At 49.9% G+C, this 18665-nt stretch overlaps 1 protein-coding gene across 2 annotated transcripts in view; it reads left to right on the top strand.

Annotated features, from left to right (window-relative positions):
- The window catches only part of CFAP65 (cilia and flagella associated protein 65), a 33095-nt gene extending 17689 nt beyond the window's left edge, over positions 1–15406 (top strand). Inside the window, exons 20-33 of one of the 2 annotated variants that reach the window (XM_030486901.1) lie at positions 236–412; positions 1080–1146; positions 5100–5210; positions 5977–6168; positions 6885–7043; positions 8355–8498; positions 8959–9075; positions 9669–9797; positions 10284–10349; positions 11949–12163; positions 12506–12655; positions 13130–13405; positions 14001–14138; positions 14818–15406. In XM_030486901.1, coding sequence (XP_030342761.1) covers positions 236–412; positions 1080–1146; positions 5100–5210; positions 5977–6168; positions 6885–7043; positions 8355–8498; positions 8959–9075; positions 9669–9797; positions 10284–10349; positions 11949–12163; positions 12506–12655; positions 13130–13405; positions 14001–14138; positions 14818–14857 — 1981 coding nt within the window. In that variant the 3' untranslated portion in view covers positions 14858–15406. The remainder of the gene's footprint in view (positions 1–235; positions 413–1079; positions 1147–5099; positions 5211–5976; positions 6169–6884; positions 7044–8354; positions 8499–8958; positions 9076–9668; positions 9798–10283; positions 10350–11948; positions 12164–12505; positions 12656–13129; positions 13406–14000; positions 14139–14817) is intronic. The other variant, XM_030486902.1, reaches the window with a different exon arrangement.
- The last annotated feature ends 3259 nt before the right edge of the window (positions 15407–18665 follow it).

The following is an 18665-nucleotide window of genomic DNA, read 5'->3' as shown; positions in this document are numbered from 1 at the left end:
TTTGCAAGTTAACGGAGTGGATTTTGTGGGTGCAGCTTGTGTTGTGGAGCTGCAACTGAGATCTGTTGGTAGGTCTGGGGGAGCAAGCAAGGAATGTCAGAGAGGTCTACAGATCAGGCCTGACAAAATGTGATGTGTATCCACCAGCTAGGCTAAGCCTGGCTGGACTGAATATGCTGACTATGGCCCTAGGGAAGTTGGGTGTCTCTTGCTGACCAACTGACTGGTTCTGTAGGGCCTTCTTGTTTCCTTCTGATCAGAAGATGGAGATGGAGCGCTGGGCAGAGGATGCTGAGTTTAGCTCCCGTGAGCTGCACCAGATGAGAATTCAGGATAACCAGCTCTTCAGTGTTTCCCCAAAGTCAGGGAAACTTCTTCCAGGACAGGAGGAATCTATCCAGCTCTCACACAGGTGATGGCAACTACATGTACTTCACTGTGTGCCAGGACAGCATCTGCCATCAGAGTCCCCTGTGTTTCCATGCTGGATCCTTTCCCTTCACACGCCCCTTGCCCAGCAGAGATTGGGCAAGTAAAAAGTCCCTGAGCATGTCCTGTTTCTGGACCCCACAAAGCTTGTCTTCCTCAGGGGGATGTTGTTAGTGTCCTTTAACACCGAGGTGCGAGAGACATTTAACCTGACATGCTGGGGACACTGATCTGCCTCAACCTGACAGTTGAGGAGACAAGCAAGATGCTGCACTTCCTGTGGCTTAGATTATACAGTCATATTTTTGTCATCAGCTAGAACTGCTAGCCCTTGTGTGCCTGTGGAGGGTATGAAGAAAGCTGACACCTCCCCTTTCACAGCAGACCTGATCTGTGAAGTTCTGGCATTTCAAATGGCATTAGCCTAGAAACTTGGGTCCCTAAATGGGTGTATGACTAAAATCAACATTGCATCACTCATTCCCACCCAAACACAACGGTTCCCCTCCGTCTCTCACTGGCCCTTATGCAACAGTGACTCTTTAGCTGGGAAGTGAATTGTCTCTAATGTACTGTGTGACCCTGATTCTAACACCCTGGGCACAAGGTTGGTTTCTAATGTTTTCCTCTGTCTCTTCTTTCACTGCTAGACATGATTTCACTGGCATTGACCACCTCCCTGTCCTGCTGAAGGTTTCCTATGGCCATGAGATTCTGGTAAGATAGCAGGTGTCTCTTGCTTCTGTTTGCAGAACAGCAGCAGGTAGGAACTGAATTAAAATCCCCAGAAGCTGAATGGCATGTGGGGGCTGTGGCTCTCCCCTGTAATTTGCACTGGCCAGGCAGTAACAGAGGGACAAGCAGAGACATAAAACCAACATCCTGACAAACTCATGGTTTCAGCACAGTGTGATGTGCCAGTGCACTGGCAAAATGGCCCTTGGGTGTAGCATCTGCTGGTTTTCCCACTAAAAGGATGATGATGATGATTATTGTTGTTGTTGTTTATTATTGTTGCAGTTATTATTAATGTTATTACTATTATTATGCTTGTTTGTTAATCTTTGTATTTTATTGGTGGTGGTAGTACAGAATTGCTTCCTCCTCCAAGCCAGCTTGAAGCCCAAACCAGCCTTCCCAGGTTTTACAGTCCCTGCATGCTTTCCACGCTCAAGCATTTCTGTGCTTGCTTCCCCTAATTTCATCTGCCTCACCATGAGTTCTTCCATGCAGTGATCCTGGAGCTCAGATCTGCAGCCCATCACTCTTCTCTCCTACACAGCTTTCCTGACTCTCTCTGTCTCATCATCTCTCTGTGCTCTTCAGCCCCACCCTGGAATGTGCTTTTCTCCAAAAGTACCACCCGCTCTGGATGCAGTTTGGGCATACACAGTCCAGCACAGGGTGGCAAAGCATCCTCCAGCTCTAAGGTATGGAGGCAGCTGCTTCCCCAGGCCCAGAAGGTACTCCCTGCATTCCTGGTTGGTTGTTCCCACTACAGCCCTGATGGCTTTGCCCACCCACTTATTTCTCCTGCCAGTGATAGAGGAGCTTCCTACTCATGCTTCCTGCTTCGTTGCTTGCTAAAGCACCCCACACCTGATCTGTAGTGTGTTTTCCCTGAGCATTTCCTCAGGCTTGGAACTATTTTCTTTCTCTTCCCCCTTTCTCAAACTGTCATGTAGAGTCAAAGTCACCTTGTGTCCTGCAGGGCACAGCTCATGCCCGGCTGAGCCTTCCTTTCTGTCTCTGAATTTTCCTATGAGACCACTGTGTTCACACATCTCTTCTATTTTTCTTTTCTTTCAGGACTGTTGTCAGCTGAAAATCCAACCCTTTGACCAAGCTGTTCAAACAGTGGCTTAACTGTGCCTTCCCTCAAAGCCCTTGGACAGGCTCCCTGTGCTCTGCCTGCCTGGCACAATCCTGAGAGTGGCTGTGAGCATTTCACCAGCTGGCCAGTGAGGGAGTAGGCTTTGGAGCACCAGAAGCCTGTAGGGCACACATCCTCTCTTGCCACATAGCCAGTGGCTTTGGCGGCTACTAGAGGCCACCACCCTACCATCTGTCGTCACTGCAGAAGGGGCTGAAAAAGCATGGGAGGCCCTGGGGATGATAAAAGATCCCTGAATGCATTGGAGCTCTGGGCAATATGAGCTGCAGAGGCTAATCCAGACACCTGGAGGAGTACAGGTGGTCACGACCCGCAGGGATGTGCAGTGCCAGTACTTAACTGCTAATATCAGAAAGTGGGAGTAGAAAAGGCTCCTCCCTCTGCAGAGAGAGCAGTTGAGGGACTGAACGTGCCTTCTGTCCTTTCAGTCAAGGCATGAAAGGCACAGACCTGCCAAGTCCCATGGCAGAGACTGCCCTAAGCAAGCTCACATGCTGGGGTTGAGCAGAGCCTCGTCTGGGAATCTGGTGAAATGTGCAGAACATGTGCTAACCTTAAGGGAAGGTAACCTTGGGGTGACATTTTGGGTATTACCACGCCAAAAGTTAAGCTTTGGAAATTTGAGAAAGCACCAATAGGCAGAGGTAGAGACCGTTGGGCTGGGATACTGCTTGGTCATTCTGTCAAATTCCAAATTGCCTGGCTTCAGAGCAGTGATGTTGGCCAGCTGCAAGCCAATGCCTCATTTTTTGAGAAGTCCAAATTCACTTCTGAGATGGTTCTATGCTTGTGGTCAGATTTTGACCTCCCACTCCTCTGCTTCCCTAACAGAGCCTGTCTGCTTCATCTTCAGGAGGACCTCCCTCGTTATTACTCCTTCCCCTCTCTGTGGCCAACTTTCAGTCCTATGATGTGGCTGGATTTATAGGTGCTCTGAAGGACCCAAACTGATTTTGCATTGGCAATTTCTTCTGGCTGCAGGATGAAACTTCTGTGGGACTTGTGTGTTATCCAGTTCCTTGCACAGTAGGGAAACGGGGCCTCTTGCTGCCTAATACTCTCACAGGTTGTCCTTTGCCTCACTGCCATAGCCTGCCTGTAAGAGTGCAGCTGTGACCTTGTTCTCACAGCTCCGGGATCATTTGGCCACGCAGAATCTGCGGCCCTCAGCAGTGTTAGTAGGAAAAGCTCAGCCAGCTGCAGGTGTTGCAGGATGAGGGAGGCTGGTTCACAGAACTCGCTGGAGAGAGAGGCCGGATTCCCAGGGAGAATCCCCAAGCACACAGCATCCATAAATTGGAAGTGTTTGTGCTTTGCCTCAGAGCTGCTAATTAGGTTTTGTGAGATGCTGTCACCTGCACCACATGTTCTCCAGGCAGCTCTGCTCCTTTGGGAATCTGGCATCCCTGTCTTCTCATGCTCTAAGTCATTGCTGTGAGACAAAATCTGTGCACTATGGAAGGTAAGCCTACTCAGTAGGTCTTCACTTTTCTCTGTTTGTCTACCTTTAACTGACAGTCCTCTAAAAGTTGTATCTTGTGTCTATGGAAATTGGTGGCAGCATTTTTTTCAGTAGTTGTGGTCTGGTGGAATCCAAGTTAGTTTTTTTGACCAAAGTAATACAAATGTGTATTTTACTCCCAAAGCTCAGGAAGGTTCCTGTCCCTTTTTCCCTTGCAGTTTGAAAGCATCAGCTTTTGTCCTCCTCCTGTTTGCACTTCATCTGGCTTGCTGAGGCTCTCAGGAGGCTGAATGCTCATGTAGTGCTTTGAAAAGATCCCATGTGAGACCTTGTTAGCATTGTATTTCTAGTCCCTTCTCCCTCCTCACTTTGCTTATGGAGCTAAACTAGAATGGGTTGTTTTAGAGGAACTGGCATTCTCTGCTCTTTTTTAAGCAGCTGATACAATATCTCCTGTAGGGGTCTGTCCAAGGCATCCACCTGCCATCACAAACATCCTCTCCATCTTCTGCATATGCACTTGAAAAATAGCCATGCTTTAGGCTTAGCTAATTGTAAACTGCAGCAGCTTATCTCCCTTTGGCCCATGCAGAGACATTACTAGCTCTGTGAGTGCTTTGCAGACTCTGCCTCTAGGCAGACAGCTCAGGGGTACTTTGGAGTGATCCTGTAGGAAATCATGCATCGTGACTCATCTCCAGCCTGATTGCAGTTTTCTCAAAATGCAGAATCCCATGTCTCTTCCTTTCCATGAAATAGCTCTGCAAATCTCTCTGCTTCGCTTGAAGTGCCTGGTGGCTGCTTTGCTGTTGATCACTACTTGATTGCTTAAAATTCAGCTGGGATCTTCTTGCAGCTTTTGGACTGTTAGACATATTCTTGGAGCAGGATGTCCTCCAGAGTGAAGACATCCAGATGGTTCTTTCCAAGAGGAAGCCATTACTTACCTAAAATCCCCTGTTTCCAAAGGATTTGGTTGTCACAGCTGCACACTCTCTTATGTACAGTCCAGACACTTTCATTCATGGAGAATTTCTACCATATACTTGCACAGAGAAACACTGAGGCTGGTGCCTGACACAGCAGAGAGAAAAGTACCTTCTCCCTGAAACAAGATGCAAACCTTTCAGAGGAGAGCGAACAGTTGAGTAGGCTCTCCATCTCCTTGCTTTTTTCTTAGGACACACTGTCCTGGTATTAGCAACTTAAATCTGTAACGCCCTCAGCTTGCAAAGTCCTTCAGAGTCCTCGTGCAGTTTTTCATGATGGGACCAAGCCCCTGTGAGAAAGTGACTATCTTTGTTTCCACTGTAGCTGAACTTCAGCGGCGTAACAGTGGAACTGGGCCAGCAGTACATTCATTTTACATCCTCTAAGCACCTCTTCACACCTGTTGCCATTGGGACCTCCCACCCCCCCACACAGGTGAGCATCCTGGGGCCAAACGCAGCAGCAAGTGCGGGGAAGGAGCTAGTGTTACTGTGTCCCAAGGACAAGCAGTATCCCAGGCATTTCCCAGGAAAGGGAATGGCCTCCACAGGAAAGCATCACAGCAGAGCTTTGAGACTAGCAGAGTCTGGAAATGGCTGCTGGGATGGCAGCAGGGAAAGTACCTTTCACCATCTGCAGTTTGACAAGATTTGGCTTTCACTCTAGCCAGAATGCTTATGAGGTGTGTTGGGCCATCCCCTTATTCTCTTGCATTGGATCCGAGTGAAAACTTGTCTAGCTGCTCCAGGCACTCTGGAAATAAATCCTAATTAGTTTTTTAGTAAATTAATTAAACTTCCTTAAGCACTTATTCAGCAAAAAGGCTGTTCTGCCTAATTTACTTGAGAAATGAACAAGTCTGAATTGAATTAAGATCACTTTAATATGAGTGGTTTTGCATTTCAAGTAATCCACTTTACAGTGATCCCTTTAGCTAATTTGTATTAATTTTCTCCTAGACTGAATTTGCAGGGCACCACTTGGAGAGCACTGTAGTTATCAATGTACATGGGTGGTGATAAACCTTCAGCACAGTCTCCTGTTAGAGCCTTAGTGATAAATCTTGACACTATGAGGTCTCCTCATTCTTAGGAGACAAGCTGGCTAATTAATTATTGCTTATCTGAGTCCTCTGGGGAAGTGTTAACTAGTTGAATTTGTGCATGGTACAAGAAGCTCTACTGTCTCTCACTCACTTTAGATTTATGAACTCTACAACGGTGGCTCCGTACCGGTGATATTTGAGGTTCAGCTGGACAAGGTTGTGAAGATCCAGAAGGAGAATTTTTGGCATCCTGTGTTTGTCTGCCTAACTCCCAGAGGTGAAATCCCCCCTGGCATAACAGGCCACATTGAGTGGATCTTCTCACCACTGGAAGCTAGAACATATTTGGTAAGACCCTTCTCGTGATTGACAGAAACAGTTTGTTTCTGTTGTGTGCCTAAAACTCTTTAGATCTCTTAATGATGGTTGGTCCATGTCATGCTACAGCTGAATTGAGCTCCATTCCTCCAAGAAGCAGAGTCTTGAAAGATAGTGAGTGGGTAGTCTGGTCAGGAAATGGAGCAGATAGATTGTTATTTCATAAGTTTCTTCTTCCTAAAGAATAGGTTTCTTCCACAACCAAAGTCATCCTAGTACATATTTTTCAAGGATCAAACTGTGACTGAGGATAACAACAGTATCTGATCAGATTTGTGGTTCATTCTTGGCCTCCAGTAATTTCACCAAAGAGGCTGAAGTTGGTCTCTTTTATCAATGCAGTGTACGCTGTTGCAGACCTCTGCAAACAGTGTTCCCAAAGACCTTTGTCCCAGGCTGCAGCAAGCAGGCAGGACCAGAGCTGGAGCACTACTTATTGCCCCACTCTGCGGTGGATGCATGGAAAAATACATAAATTTAAAACTCCAACTTTTGCTCCAAGAGGGACTCTCTTCCCATCTCATAGTTAGCAGGGAAGGGCAAGGCCTGAAAGAACAAAAGACTGGATTTCTCTTAATTCAGTCATGTGTTGTATTTAAACTAGTCCATTAGCAAGTATATTAGCTTATTGCACATCTTTCCCAAATATGACTCTGGACTTAAAACTCCGTTCTTGTCCAAGGCAGGTTGATGTTCCCATCCACATCCTGGGGGGTGAATCAGCTGTGATCACTTTCAAGGGAGAAGGCTACGATCCAAACACCACAGAAGAGACTGCTGTATCCAGTAAAGTTTTGCCTCCTTCAGTCTTTCTAGGTTCTACCAAGCTAACTGTGCCTGGGCAGGTAAGTCCAGGTATGCTGATATGAGCAATATGGGCAATCCAGAAATGTGGTGAGAGAGACTGAAATATGCAAGTGAGCCCATCTAGCAATAGCCTTTGCTGCAGAAGTGTTCATTTGCCATGAGATAGAGCAAGACATTTCCTTTCCAGGAGGTCATCTAGAGCTTAACTCACAAAAGCAGTTGTTCTGAAGGGTGCTGTCTTTCCTGCTTGCTGCTTCCACTACCATTAGAACCAAAAAGGCTTTAGGATTTGTTCATGTTCTGAGTTTTCTATTAAAAATTACCCCTCCATCACAGCTAGCTTTCTCATTGGCAGCTACAACACCTTTTTCTTTGGCAATTCATTCACAAAAAAAGCACTATGCTCCTGACATACCCCACCAGGGCTTGGCTGCTACCACCTCACAGCTAAACTCTGATGATTCATAACCTGAATGCAGACTGCAGGATAGTCACTCATTCAGGCACATCCTGAGGAATGCACGTGTTTAACCTGTCACTGGCTCAGCAGCAGCTTGTTTGGCCCAGCCTGAGCTGACCTGTCAGCCAGAAAAAATTTGTTGTTAAATTCACCCACAGATTTATTCATTACCCACAGTGTAATGAATCAGCATTAAACAGCATCAGCAGAGGCATAGTCCAGGCAGGTGAAGGATTCATCCTTGGTGACATCAGCATGCCTACCTTGGAGCGCAGCCATAGCTACATATGCTCTTTGGCTTCCAGCAGGGCGGTTGCGTTCCTGGGTACAGCAAAGAGATGATTAAAAACCTGTCTCAGGCTGCCAATGAAGATGCCATTCCATAAGGCTCTGTTGTCTGTAACCAAGAATCATTAGCTTTTCTAATGATCAGTGCAATTAATTGGAGTTTGCCTGGAGAATGGGATAGACTAGTAGCAAGGTACAGTAGGGAGCAGTTTCCCAAAACTCACATTCAAGTTGATGATGATTTGGACAAGGACACAAGTCACGTGTTTGCCGTTGAAGTAGGAAAAGGCCTGGCCTGCAAGTGCTGCAGGGGGAATCTGAGTGCTACTGGTCCTTTGTGCCCCAGCACCAGCGTTACTTCCTATTCATTGCTCATTCAATCCCACTGCAACAGGGCTCTTGACATGAAGAGTCATTGTAACCAGAGCAAAAATGAGAGAAATGTAACATTTGCTCAAGTTGTTATGGTAAAGGTAACTGGCAAATATCATCTGTCATTTGCTGGATAACCTAAAGGTGACTGTGTGATTGCACTTCCCCAATGGCCACATCCCATCTTCCTTCCCTGTTATTTCTCTTGGTTTCACCTTGCTTCCTGCAGGCAGCCACCTTGTCCCACAAAAGGATTTGCTTTGGAAATATCCCAGACTGCACCAAAGCCAGTCGACTTGTCTTTCTCAACAATATCTCAGAGAGCAAGACTGTTGTGTTTGCCTGGCAGATAAGCACCCGTAAAGACAAGAGGGTGAGTCCTTCTCTTTCCTCTACAGCTTTCTTGCCCATCTCTGTTGTGCCCTGAAAGCACCTTACAACTCCATTTTCAACCAGACACTCAGAAACAGTCCTAAGGAATTGGCTTTTGTACTAGCTGTTGAAAGGAAAGGGCAGGGAAGAGTGAAGGCAAGGGTCAGGATAGGTGGGGAAAGACAGGAATTCAGAGGGAAATCTGAAAACTTCAGTGAGGATATGTGAACCTGGAACTAGAGGGTGCAATAACGAATCTCAGGACCACATCTACCAGCAAAGTCCATGGTTGTTCTTGCACTGTATCAGCTGTACCTCACTCATGTCACATACCTCTGATAGGGAAGGGGAGAGAATTCCCACAGTCCTGTGTTTCCTACAAAGATAAGAACATAGGAAGGTCTCAGAACAGTGAAACAGCTCCTCTGTGGCTTGGGTTTGTTGTTTGTTTTTTTCCCCAGGTGTTACAGATTGCTCCAGAATCAGGGGTTGTGCAGCCTGGAGAAAGCATCCCCTGCTTCATCACACTGCAGCCTGCAGGGACTGCTTCATTCTGCAGCACAGATCTGGTGTGTGAGGTGAGACCCAAGAGGTACCTGTGTATTACCATCACCTGGGTATGTCACTACAGTTCCCAAATGGCTGCCCCCAGCAGTCAGCTGCCTGCTGCTTCCAGCTGAAGGAATTCTACTTTGCTCCATAATGCTGGCTGGTGCTTCTCATTCCTGAAGATATTGAGCTTCATCTTTCCTGATGCTTTAAGTGTCTGTGTGGCTCACTAGATGAGGTGTAATTGTGAAACGTGGCTTTGTGAGTTGAACCCAGCTACTAGAAGTCACAGTTTGAATGGGAGTGGCTTTCAGTGGATGTCAGAGACTTAAGTATCTGCAAAAGGCAAGTCTTGCTTCTGTAATATTAGTGAGGGCACAGACTTGCAGTAGTGTCCCTCTGGACACTTGTTCTTTGGCAAGAGATTGTGTCTTCTCTGTATCAGTCTTACAATAATGGTTCTCTCCCTTCCTGCTACTGGAAGACATGGAAGGGGAGTGGGCTTCTGGCTGGGACCTCCTGGAAGAGAGGAATTGGTGACAGGCATGGACTTGAGCCAGAGGCTGTATTATTTGCATCTCCTTTCTAGCCCTGGTCACTGTAAACATGGTTTGCTTCATAGCTATACATCCAGGAGTCCCTGATTCAGTATGAGAGGGAGCTGCAGGAGTGGGAAAAGGAGAAGGCACGGCAGGCTGTGGAATTCACTATCACAGAGAAGGATCTGGGGAAGCAAAAGTCACCTGCAGGGGTAAGTGCTGCCAGAACTTTACACCAGCTTAACTGAGCTCAGAAACAGCAGCCCATGTCAACAAGAGATGTTCTTTAAGAAAATCTAGGCAAGTTGATAAGAGGACATGAGACTCTGACCTATTCAAGATCTCATAGCTGGTCTGTGGATAGCGGAAAAGGAGATGCTGGTTCTTAAAGCCAAGAATTGCCTTACAAACTCTGAAACTGCTAATGATTGTCTGAAATTTGGAAGTGCATAAGAAGCCCTAGGGGAAACAAAGCCAGTGGCTCTAGAAACTGATGACTGGATTTTTAACTATGAATAAGCACTGGAGAGAAATGTGCAACTGCCAGTAAGAGTGTGGCCTGAGTGAAGAATGGGAGGATGAGGTCATTGACTCAGCTGGGACAAAGTAAAACAAAATCCTGGAGTCTTGTTCTGCTCCATATCTTTCCTATAAGACAGTTTCTCTTCCTTCTCCCTGCCATCTCCCTTTCTTTTCAGAGGTCATCAGATTCTGCTGAGACAGAAGTTCTTCCTGAATCCTCAGCTGTGATGAGGAGATACAAGGTAAGTCAGACCTGTCTCACCCATAGTAGAATCAAACTGACTGCTTTAGAAAAGATGCAGATGCTGGATATCACAGCGTGGGAGCCTGGACAGAGAGCACAGCAGGATTTGTAGCTTCAAGGCTTTGGGAGACAGACTGTTTGGAGAAGCCAGAAGCAGCAGACTGATTGTGTCCTGTGGGCAGTAACTTTCCAGCTGAAGTGAACAGGAAGTGAAACTGGAACTGAATGTGCACCCATGGCTGGAGAAAGAGGGAAAGGTTTCAAATAAGCAGGAAAGATGCACACAGGGCAGTCAGTACCTGGGCTGGTTTCACGCTGTGGCCACAATGGAATGTGTGCCACGACAGAAAGCGGCAGGACCCTGGCGTGATGTGGTGCAGACTTTGTCCTCACTGCTAGAAGAGCTGCGCTCTGTGCCTCAGGAGAAACTGCAGGCCGGAATTGCCTTAAGTGCCCGGAAAGCTTTAAAGCTCATTTTGCCCCTCCAGTTTGCACAACTGTGACAGCTTTTCTGGCAGTTGTGGTAAGGTGTGAGACAAGGTCCCAGTGAATGCTCTGCAGAACTGCCTGGACCCAAAGGCGAAGCCACACTGTGTGTACAGCCATCCGCAGGACGTGCTGTGGGAATGACAGGGCTTGTGGAGAACCAGCTAACCCAAGATGTGGAAGGGTTAAGGGGAAGTGCGTGAGGCTGAGCCTGAACAGATTAATTCAGCTGGTAGACACAGCTTGTTATCTCAGGATTCCCACCATAGTAAGGCTGTAGCAGTGCTCCTGGGACCCTGCAGAGTGCCTTTGCATATCCTCAACTGTGTGTGAGGGTATCAGCTCAGGGCAACTGTAGCTTTGGACTGTCTGCTCTGTGCTGTTAGGTGTAATCAGTGATGCAGGTCAAGGCATTCGCTGGGATGAATATAAGGGAAAAGTAAAAGCAGTTTTGTTTAGTCCAATAGGGGTTTTCTCCTAGTGATAATTTGGAGCCTGCAATCACCTGTTCTGTGTCTGGAGCAGTGAAGGCCTCTGGCCTCATTCTCAGAGGCTGGACAGTTATGTCTCAAAGGTCATTGGAGTCCTGCGATACCTGAGGGCTTCTCCAGAACTGCGTGGTGTCCTTCTGGCCCAGGCTTCTGGACTAGTCCTGCTCTAAGAAACTTCCCCCAGACTGACTTCTGGTAATGGAGACCCAAGATGACTGCTGGTAATGGAGACCCTAACTGGCCCATGTAGTATGGCTGGAGTCAGTTCCTGGCTCCTTTTCAGGCTATTTCCACATGCATTTCTGTACCTTCCAGAGTTCCAAAAGGAATGGATAGGAATACAACAGCCCCAAGTACCTTGGAGAGACCTTGAAGTCCTGCTGACCCTCAGGGCTGGCATACTAGGCAGGGAGGATAGAGTGGACCTGATTCCCAGCATGGCCACTTGTGCCTGATAGCAGAACTGCAGTGCCAAGATCATTCTGATGCTCTCTCCTGTCCAGGGTCTGGTGGTGCTGGCTGCTGGGCTTCCCAGTTGTCAGGCCTGTGCTCACACCTACACCAGCCTATCTGTGGCCAAAGGAGCAGCTAAGTACCTGCCATTTCTTTCTCTCTAACAGACCTTACCCCCAATTAAAAACCACCCTACGCCCAATCAGCCAGCTGGACACATTGACAGGAGGCGGCTATTGGACAAAGAAGCCACCTGGGTGCGGGTGAAACCAGAGCCTCCCAAGCCCATCCTCTTACACCTTGGCGTGACAGCCACAGCCTACTCTCTTGAGGACTTCTTCAACAACTTCACCTCTGAACTCCCCAAATACTTCCTGTCCTGGTAAGCTTTTTGGATTGGCATCTTCATCTGAGCCAGGGCTGCCCATGCTGTGATCTGCACTGAACTTGGAGCTCTGCTCTATTCCCCTCCAGTGCTGCAGTATTAGGCAAGCGGTGCCTTGCTTTCCCCAGCATTAGCTAACATGACCTGTTTCTTTCCCTCAAAAGGAGATACTGTCAGAGCTCAGTGCTCCTCTCTCATGACAATGTCCCTGCTGCTTTCACAAATGCAGCAGCTCCCACTCCTGCACTGCTTCTCGCTTGCCTGCAGTGCTGCTGCTCAAACAGGGGGATACAAGGAAGTTTGGTTCTGCCTCTGATAGAAGAATTCCTTCTTTCCCAGGCCCTTCAGCAACCAGCCCTTGGAGACCAAGTTTGTGAATGGGAGAAGGGACAAAGACACGATGGAAATGGAGCCCAAAAGGCTGTCCCTGGCTGCTGCTTCCAAACAGGAGTTGCAGATAGTGACTGACATACTCGCAGGTGTCATCAGGTGTGTATCCTTTTACCCCCACCCGGTTTGGAGGGGAGTGTGTGCAGCATGGCCAGCCCTCTGCTAATCCCAAAGGAGTCTGTGTGCTCCTGCTGCACCGGAATGGGGGATGCAGCCTGGCAAAGGCTGCACTGGGAACTAGAGCTCAGAAGCCCAGGTGTGATAGCCAAAGGCAGGGTCTTGCTCCCTAGCTAGGGGCTGGGCCCATCTCTGTGTAGCGAATGGTGTCACTGCCCAGGACACCAGGACACTCTGCTGCCATGAGTTTGGGAACAGGCTGCATTGGGATTCACCTATTTTTTCTGTCAGCTGCAAAAATGTAAAGAACCAGTGCTGGGGAGGGAAAGGAAGTTTCCTTAGCTCGAGCCATCTTTCTGGCTTTCTCAGGCCCAGAAAGCAAGAAGGGACAGACTAAACATTGACATCGGTCATCTGGTTTCCTGGGATTCACCCCTTATATCTTTGTCCTCCCAGAGGCCTCTTGGAGAACACCCAGCTCCATGACGCAATAAGAAGCACCCTGGATGAGCCCATTCCATATTTCTCCCAGTTTTGGTGTGTAGAATCAGCAGAGCTCCAGGACAGGAGACAGTGCTCCAGAGTCCCCTCCAGGGTCTCTGCTTCGCCAGATCTTTACCCTAAGAAGGATGGAGAGAGGAAAGAAACAAGGCAGGAAACCTCTCCCAACAATGATTTGCTGGATATTTTCCACCATGAGCAGTTGAGGGAGCAGAAGGAGATGATAAGCAGGTGAGGAAGCTGCACAGGCAAGAGAGCCATGGCACTTCTGAGTTGTTCTGTGTGTCCTGGGTGGAAATCAATGCTAGCCCACCTAGCCACCCTCTCCTGAGTGTGGTTTATAAAGACTGCAGGTTTGCTGTGTCTTGGGGTTGAGCCGTGGGCAGTGCTAGGATGCTGTTAGAGAGTGATGTCTGCTTTATATTCGGACAGTCCTGGATGTATTGGACCTAAGTGCAGTGTGTGCTCACCTTACCTTTTACTTTCACTGTAGTATTTCATCACCTTGGATTTGCTGTGGCTACACACTGCTACAGGCCACAAGCATATGCACAAATATTAACTACAGCACAGCTTGGAGGGAGGAAGCACTAAAGCCACAGTCACCCACCTCTGTCTGATGTCAGGGCCTGATAGCAGCTGGTGGCAGCTCTGGGAGAAGGGTCAGCACCTCATTGCTCAAGTCTTAGGTTCATTGGCCTCAGTGTGTAGGAAACTGTGTGTGCTCCACTGCAGTGCCTGATGTGTCCTGGGAGGAGTCACAGCAAACAGCCTGCCTTATCTGCTTTCTGATAGCTGTCCTCTGCCTGTGCTTTTGTCCCTCCAGGCAGCCAGCCTTTAGGAGCCTGGTGGAGCTGGTGCTGGAGAACACACTGCAGAATATCCTGATTGAAGCCAGCCGTGGTGAAGTGATGCTGACAGCCCGGCCCAGGGTCATTGCTCTACCCCCCAGCCCTTCCCAAAGGTAGCAGAGCGTATCTGTGCTGGGGGAGATGAGGGTGGGTGGGTGTCGGGACCTGTCCTTAATATGTCAGGCTGAAATACAGCCCATTTTCTGGACCACATGGATTAGCTGGATCACTGGCTGTCTGCAAAACAGGGAATCTACTCCCAAAGCCTCTGCCACTTCTTGGCTTGTACTGAGCCACAGAGCAGAGGTGATAAAGGTACAGCCTTTCTGTGGAGCCGAGACCATCATGCAGCTCAGGGGCAGGGCCCTCTGAGTGAACACCTAGCAGAAGGGTCTGAGGCACTGGAGAGCCCAATACAAGGAAGGTCTCTTAGGTAAAGGAGTCAAGGAGCTGACAGCACAGCCTCTGAAAGCAGAAAGGTGGCAAAGCTTTCACAGTCTAAGATAGTGTAGGATTTAGTTAGGGTGAGGGAATGCCACTGATACGGAGGCAGACCTGGGGCTGAGGGCAAAACATGAGGCTTTGTCCCAGCTTGGGGAGAAGTGCAGGCAGATGGGACTGGGGGAGGATGGGAGAAGGCTGTTGGGTGCAGAACTCATCTCCAGTGCTGCAGGAGCCTTGTCTAGATAGATGCTGGGTGTTTCCCATGATCCCTCGGGGAGGGGTGATTGGCTGGGGGAGGTGGCAGCAGGCTGCTCTCCCCCACCCCAAAACCAATCTCTTCTTCTTCAGAATCACCAGTCCAGCACCGCCACCGCCCTCAAGAGCATAGCTGCTGGGCACTGGCCTGCTTGAGCTCATTACGCACATCAACTGCCTCCACTCTACATCCCTGTGGTGTCCAGCGCAACTCTGATCCTCCCACACCACGACCGGACCTCAGCATGCTGTCTGCCTCTGAGGACCTATGTCCTGATTGTGTCCTCACCTCCAATTTGAATCCTCTGGCAACTCCACGGCAGAGTTCATGAGATCTTGCTTGTTTATAGCTGGCCACATCATCAGAGAAGAACCTCCTTCTGATATAGGGAGCACATGGACAACCTCTGTGAGTGTTCCCACTGCCCCCAGTCTGTATGAGCTGGGAGAGGAGGGGAATCTTCTTTGAAATGTGGCTGAGGACGGACTGACAGCTGGGCATTGAGGTGCTGAGCCCCTGCCAACATCAGTAGGATGCAGGTATGGAATCCTCCTCCCCTCCTTGCTCCAGAGGCTGCTGCAGGTCCCATGTACTGCAGCCCAGCCCGAGAGAGCAGCTGCAGCACCGTCCAGCACATTCAGCAACCCAATAAAAGCAGCTTGGCCTCTGGGCACACAGACACCGGCGTGTAAGATACATAATCGATGCATCTGGGTTTGAGAGCAACCGCAGAAGACAAACTCTTCACTTTTCAAACTGGGGAAGGGGATGCTTTGAGCCTTGGCCTGGCTGAAGGGTCCCGCCGGGCTACGGGAGGCGTCGCTGTGCAGAGCGGGTTTGTCACAGCCGGGAGGTGGCAGTGTTAGTTGTGAGAAATGCCAGGTACCAGCGCAGGGCTGAGGATGGGGCCGGGCACCGGCTGCCTGCTCCCCGGCAGAGGTTGCAGCCGGCCCTGCTAGGCAGCCGGGCTAGGTTCGCAGCATCTCCCCTCTTCTGCAGCGCCACCACGGGCTCTATGACGTGGGGGGCACTCAGCCATCCTGCTCCGGTGGGAACACAGCTGGTATTCCCCTCCAAACCCTCCTGCTCTATGTTCCCAGTGCCAGCGCCCAGCTGAGACTGGAGGTGCACCTTCTCCCCTTGCAGCCCAAGAGAAGACCATGCTCCAGAAGCTAGAGAGGGCTTTTGCCCACAGCTGCCTGCTGTGCCCGGGGGGGCCGCAGCTCACCCAGCATCACCCCAGCGCTCCACTCTGTACAGGGACCCTGCCTGCGTAACCGCTACTAAGCCCCAGGGCTGAGCTGTTCCTGTTGTCAGAGATACAGCAAAGGCACTGCCAGCTCCTGTGCTCAGCCTGGGTGCCTGGGGCCTTCACGTGCGCCCTGGATCCCTCTCATGAGAAGTGCAGATCCTCTCTTCCCTCCCCAACACCCTGGCTGCCAGGTCTCCTAGGTCGCACAGCAGCTTTTCTGTCTTCTGCTGGTGCTGAACTGGTGATGGGTTCTTACCTCCTTCCTCCCCAGCTCAAGGCAGCAGCAGGGCCGGGCTGTTGAGGTGACTCTGCCTGGTCTGGGCTTCTCACTACACATGCTCTGTGGTCCTGTGACAAGCTTCCTAAGTGGGTAACACTTGCAAAGGCAGGAGCCTCACTTTTGTCCTAAAGTAGGCTGAATCCAGCTGCCTGGAGCAGAAGAGACAGGGTCCTCAGACCTCCTGTGTGATCTGATGCTCCCTGAGCTGCATCACCATTTAACTCCTCTGCCTTGTGGGACAGATGGGTCAGCATGGGAAATGCTGTGTGTTAGTCTGGTGTAACGCCCAAGAGTGAATGGATGGAGCCTGAGTGCAGACATGTGTGTGTGCAGGGAATTATTTTTTTGCCCTTAAAGCTCCTATTCTCCCCACTCTCCTGTGCTGAACAGAGCCTGGACTTGGAGGAAACAGTACTCACACTTTACCTGCCTGATGAAGCACTACCAGAGGTAAATTCACTTCTCTAATTAGCATTTCTCTAGTCGGAGAGAGCCCCGAGGCATGCTTTCAGCAACGGGTGAGTCAGGGACCAAGAAGTCTGAAAGCTACCCCTACTTCTGAGAGAGAAACCTTTCTTCCCTCTGCTCTTTGCAGGGGATGTGAGGTGGTGGTGTGTCACCTCTGTTCTAGGTCTTCTCTGGTGCCTGTCAACCAGAAACACTCAGCATGCACTAAGCAAAGCCATTAGCAGCTGTCACGCTTTTCTTCTTTTATCCTCATCCTAAGTTAAAAATACACCAGGGCCAGCCCCCTTCCCAGGCTGGGGTAATTCCTGCTTCCTCTTCTCCAACTGGGAGCTAGGCCCTGGCCCTGGTTTTGGAAAACACTCCATGTGTGCCCAGGCACCACCACTGTCGACATCATTGGAGAAGTGGAACCTCCCCACCAGTGGCCATTCCCTCAACCTAACTGAATCCCACACCATCTTAGACTATGAAAGCTTCGCCCCCTTTCTGCTGTCAGAGGCTGTGCTGCCAGCTCCTTGGCCCATTTACCCAGGCGATGTGATTGACGTGCAGTGCTGGCAGGAAGGACTTGTCCCTTAGCAAGAAACTTTGTAAGAGGCCTTTTGCCACTGCCAAGGGTGAAGGCAATGAACTGTGGGACTGTAGCAGAGCCAGACCCACAGCCCAGCTGCCAGAAGAGGGGAGAAGCCCTGTCTCCACTAACTGCATTTGGGTCTCAGGCAGGAAGAACTCTGAGCTTGTTGTACTGGTTCGATTTGGCTGCTGCCCCAACACCAGCCACTTTCGTAACACACATATATTGTAGATACAGGTCCTGCTCCTTCCCACTGGTGTGGGGTGGAGAAGTGGGGTGATGTTCCCATGAGGCTGGGGCTGGGGGCCAGGACAGGCTGCTGGCAGGTAACCATACGGCCAGCATGAGGGTGGCTGAGTGTGAGCTTGGCAAGCTAATGGGGTTCCCCTCCTCCTTGTGCTGGTTATCAGGAGTGCTCAGCCATCAGCCAGTTAATGCAACACACAACAGGCCTTTTCTTCTTGGCTGTTAGTCCTGGCTTCTAGGGAGGGGTGAAATGGCCTTGGGGCAGGTGGGCAACAGAAGCTACCCTGAATCCCATTAAAACATTTAACACCTGCTGAATGTGCCATTGTCTGGGAGATAAAGCGAAGGGAACAAAGCTGCTCTTGGTCTTCCCTGCCAGGGTGTCTGCAAGGCTCTGCTGTCCCATTACAGCTGGGGATCCTGAATCCCCTGCAAAGACCCACTTGGCATGGCTCTGTGTCCATGTGGGGAAGGGGGCAGTGTTAGCGGACAGTCTTTGGTCCCCCTGCCGCAGCTGTGCACAGCCCCTGCTTGGCATCAGCCCCTTCTCTTCCCCCTGTACTGAGTTTTAGGAACCTGGAAAGGTCCTGCCCTGACTAGCCTGCAGTGTCTGCACAGGCAAGGTAAAGTCTGGAGAGCAAAAACGTGAAGGTAATGCTCCCAAAACCCTTAGCAGAGCTGGGCTGAGACCCTCTACCCCTGGCCTCCCATGTCTAAGATAGCGGGGTTTTGTTGGCTCAGCTGTGTTGCTTTGGTATTTGGGAATGGGGATAGTTGCCCAGCACAGGGCCCTTTGCAAGCTTAAGGGACCTGCTTTTCTCCCATTATCCATAGGGCAGCCCTGCAAGGGCCGTCTTTGCTGTGAGGCACTGCAACAGCTTGCCCAAAGAAGTGGTAAATACTCCATCCCTGGCAGGGTTCGAGGTCAGGTTGGACAGAGCCTTGGGCAGCATGGTCTAATGTGAAGCGTCCCTGCCCATGGCAGGGGGGTTAGAACTAGACAATCTTAAGGTCCTTTCCAACCCAAACCATTCTATGATCCTATGATTCTATGGTGGGGCCCTGCCCTGGCAGGAGAGAGGTTGGGGTGAGAGACCATCTCTAACACAGTACGTAGGCT

The sequence above is a fragment of the Strigops habroptila genome, chromosome 5 (assembly GCF_004027225.2).
Source record: "Strigops habroptila isolate Jane chromosome 5, bStrHab1.2.pri, whole genome shotgun sequence".
NCBI classification, from domain to species: Eukaryota; Metazoa; Chordata; class Aves; order Psittaciformes; family Psittacidae; genus Strigops; species Strigops habroptila.
This window is presented reverse-complemented; position numbering and strand designations above follow the sequence as displayed.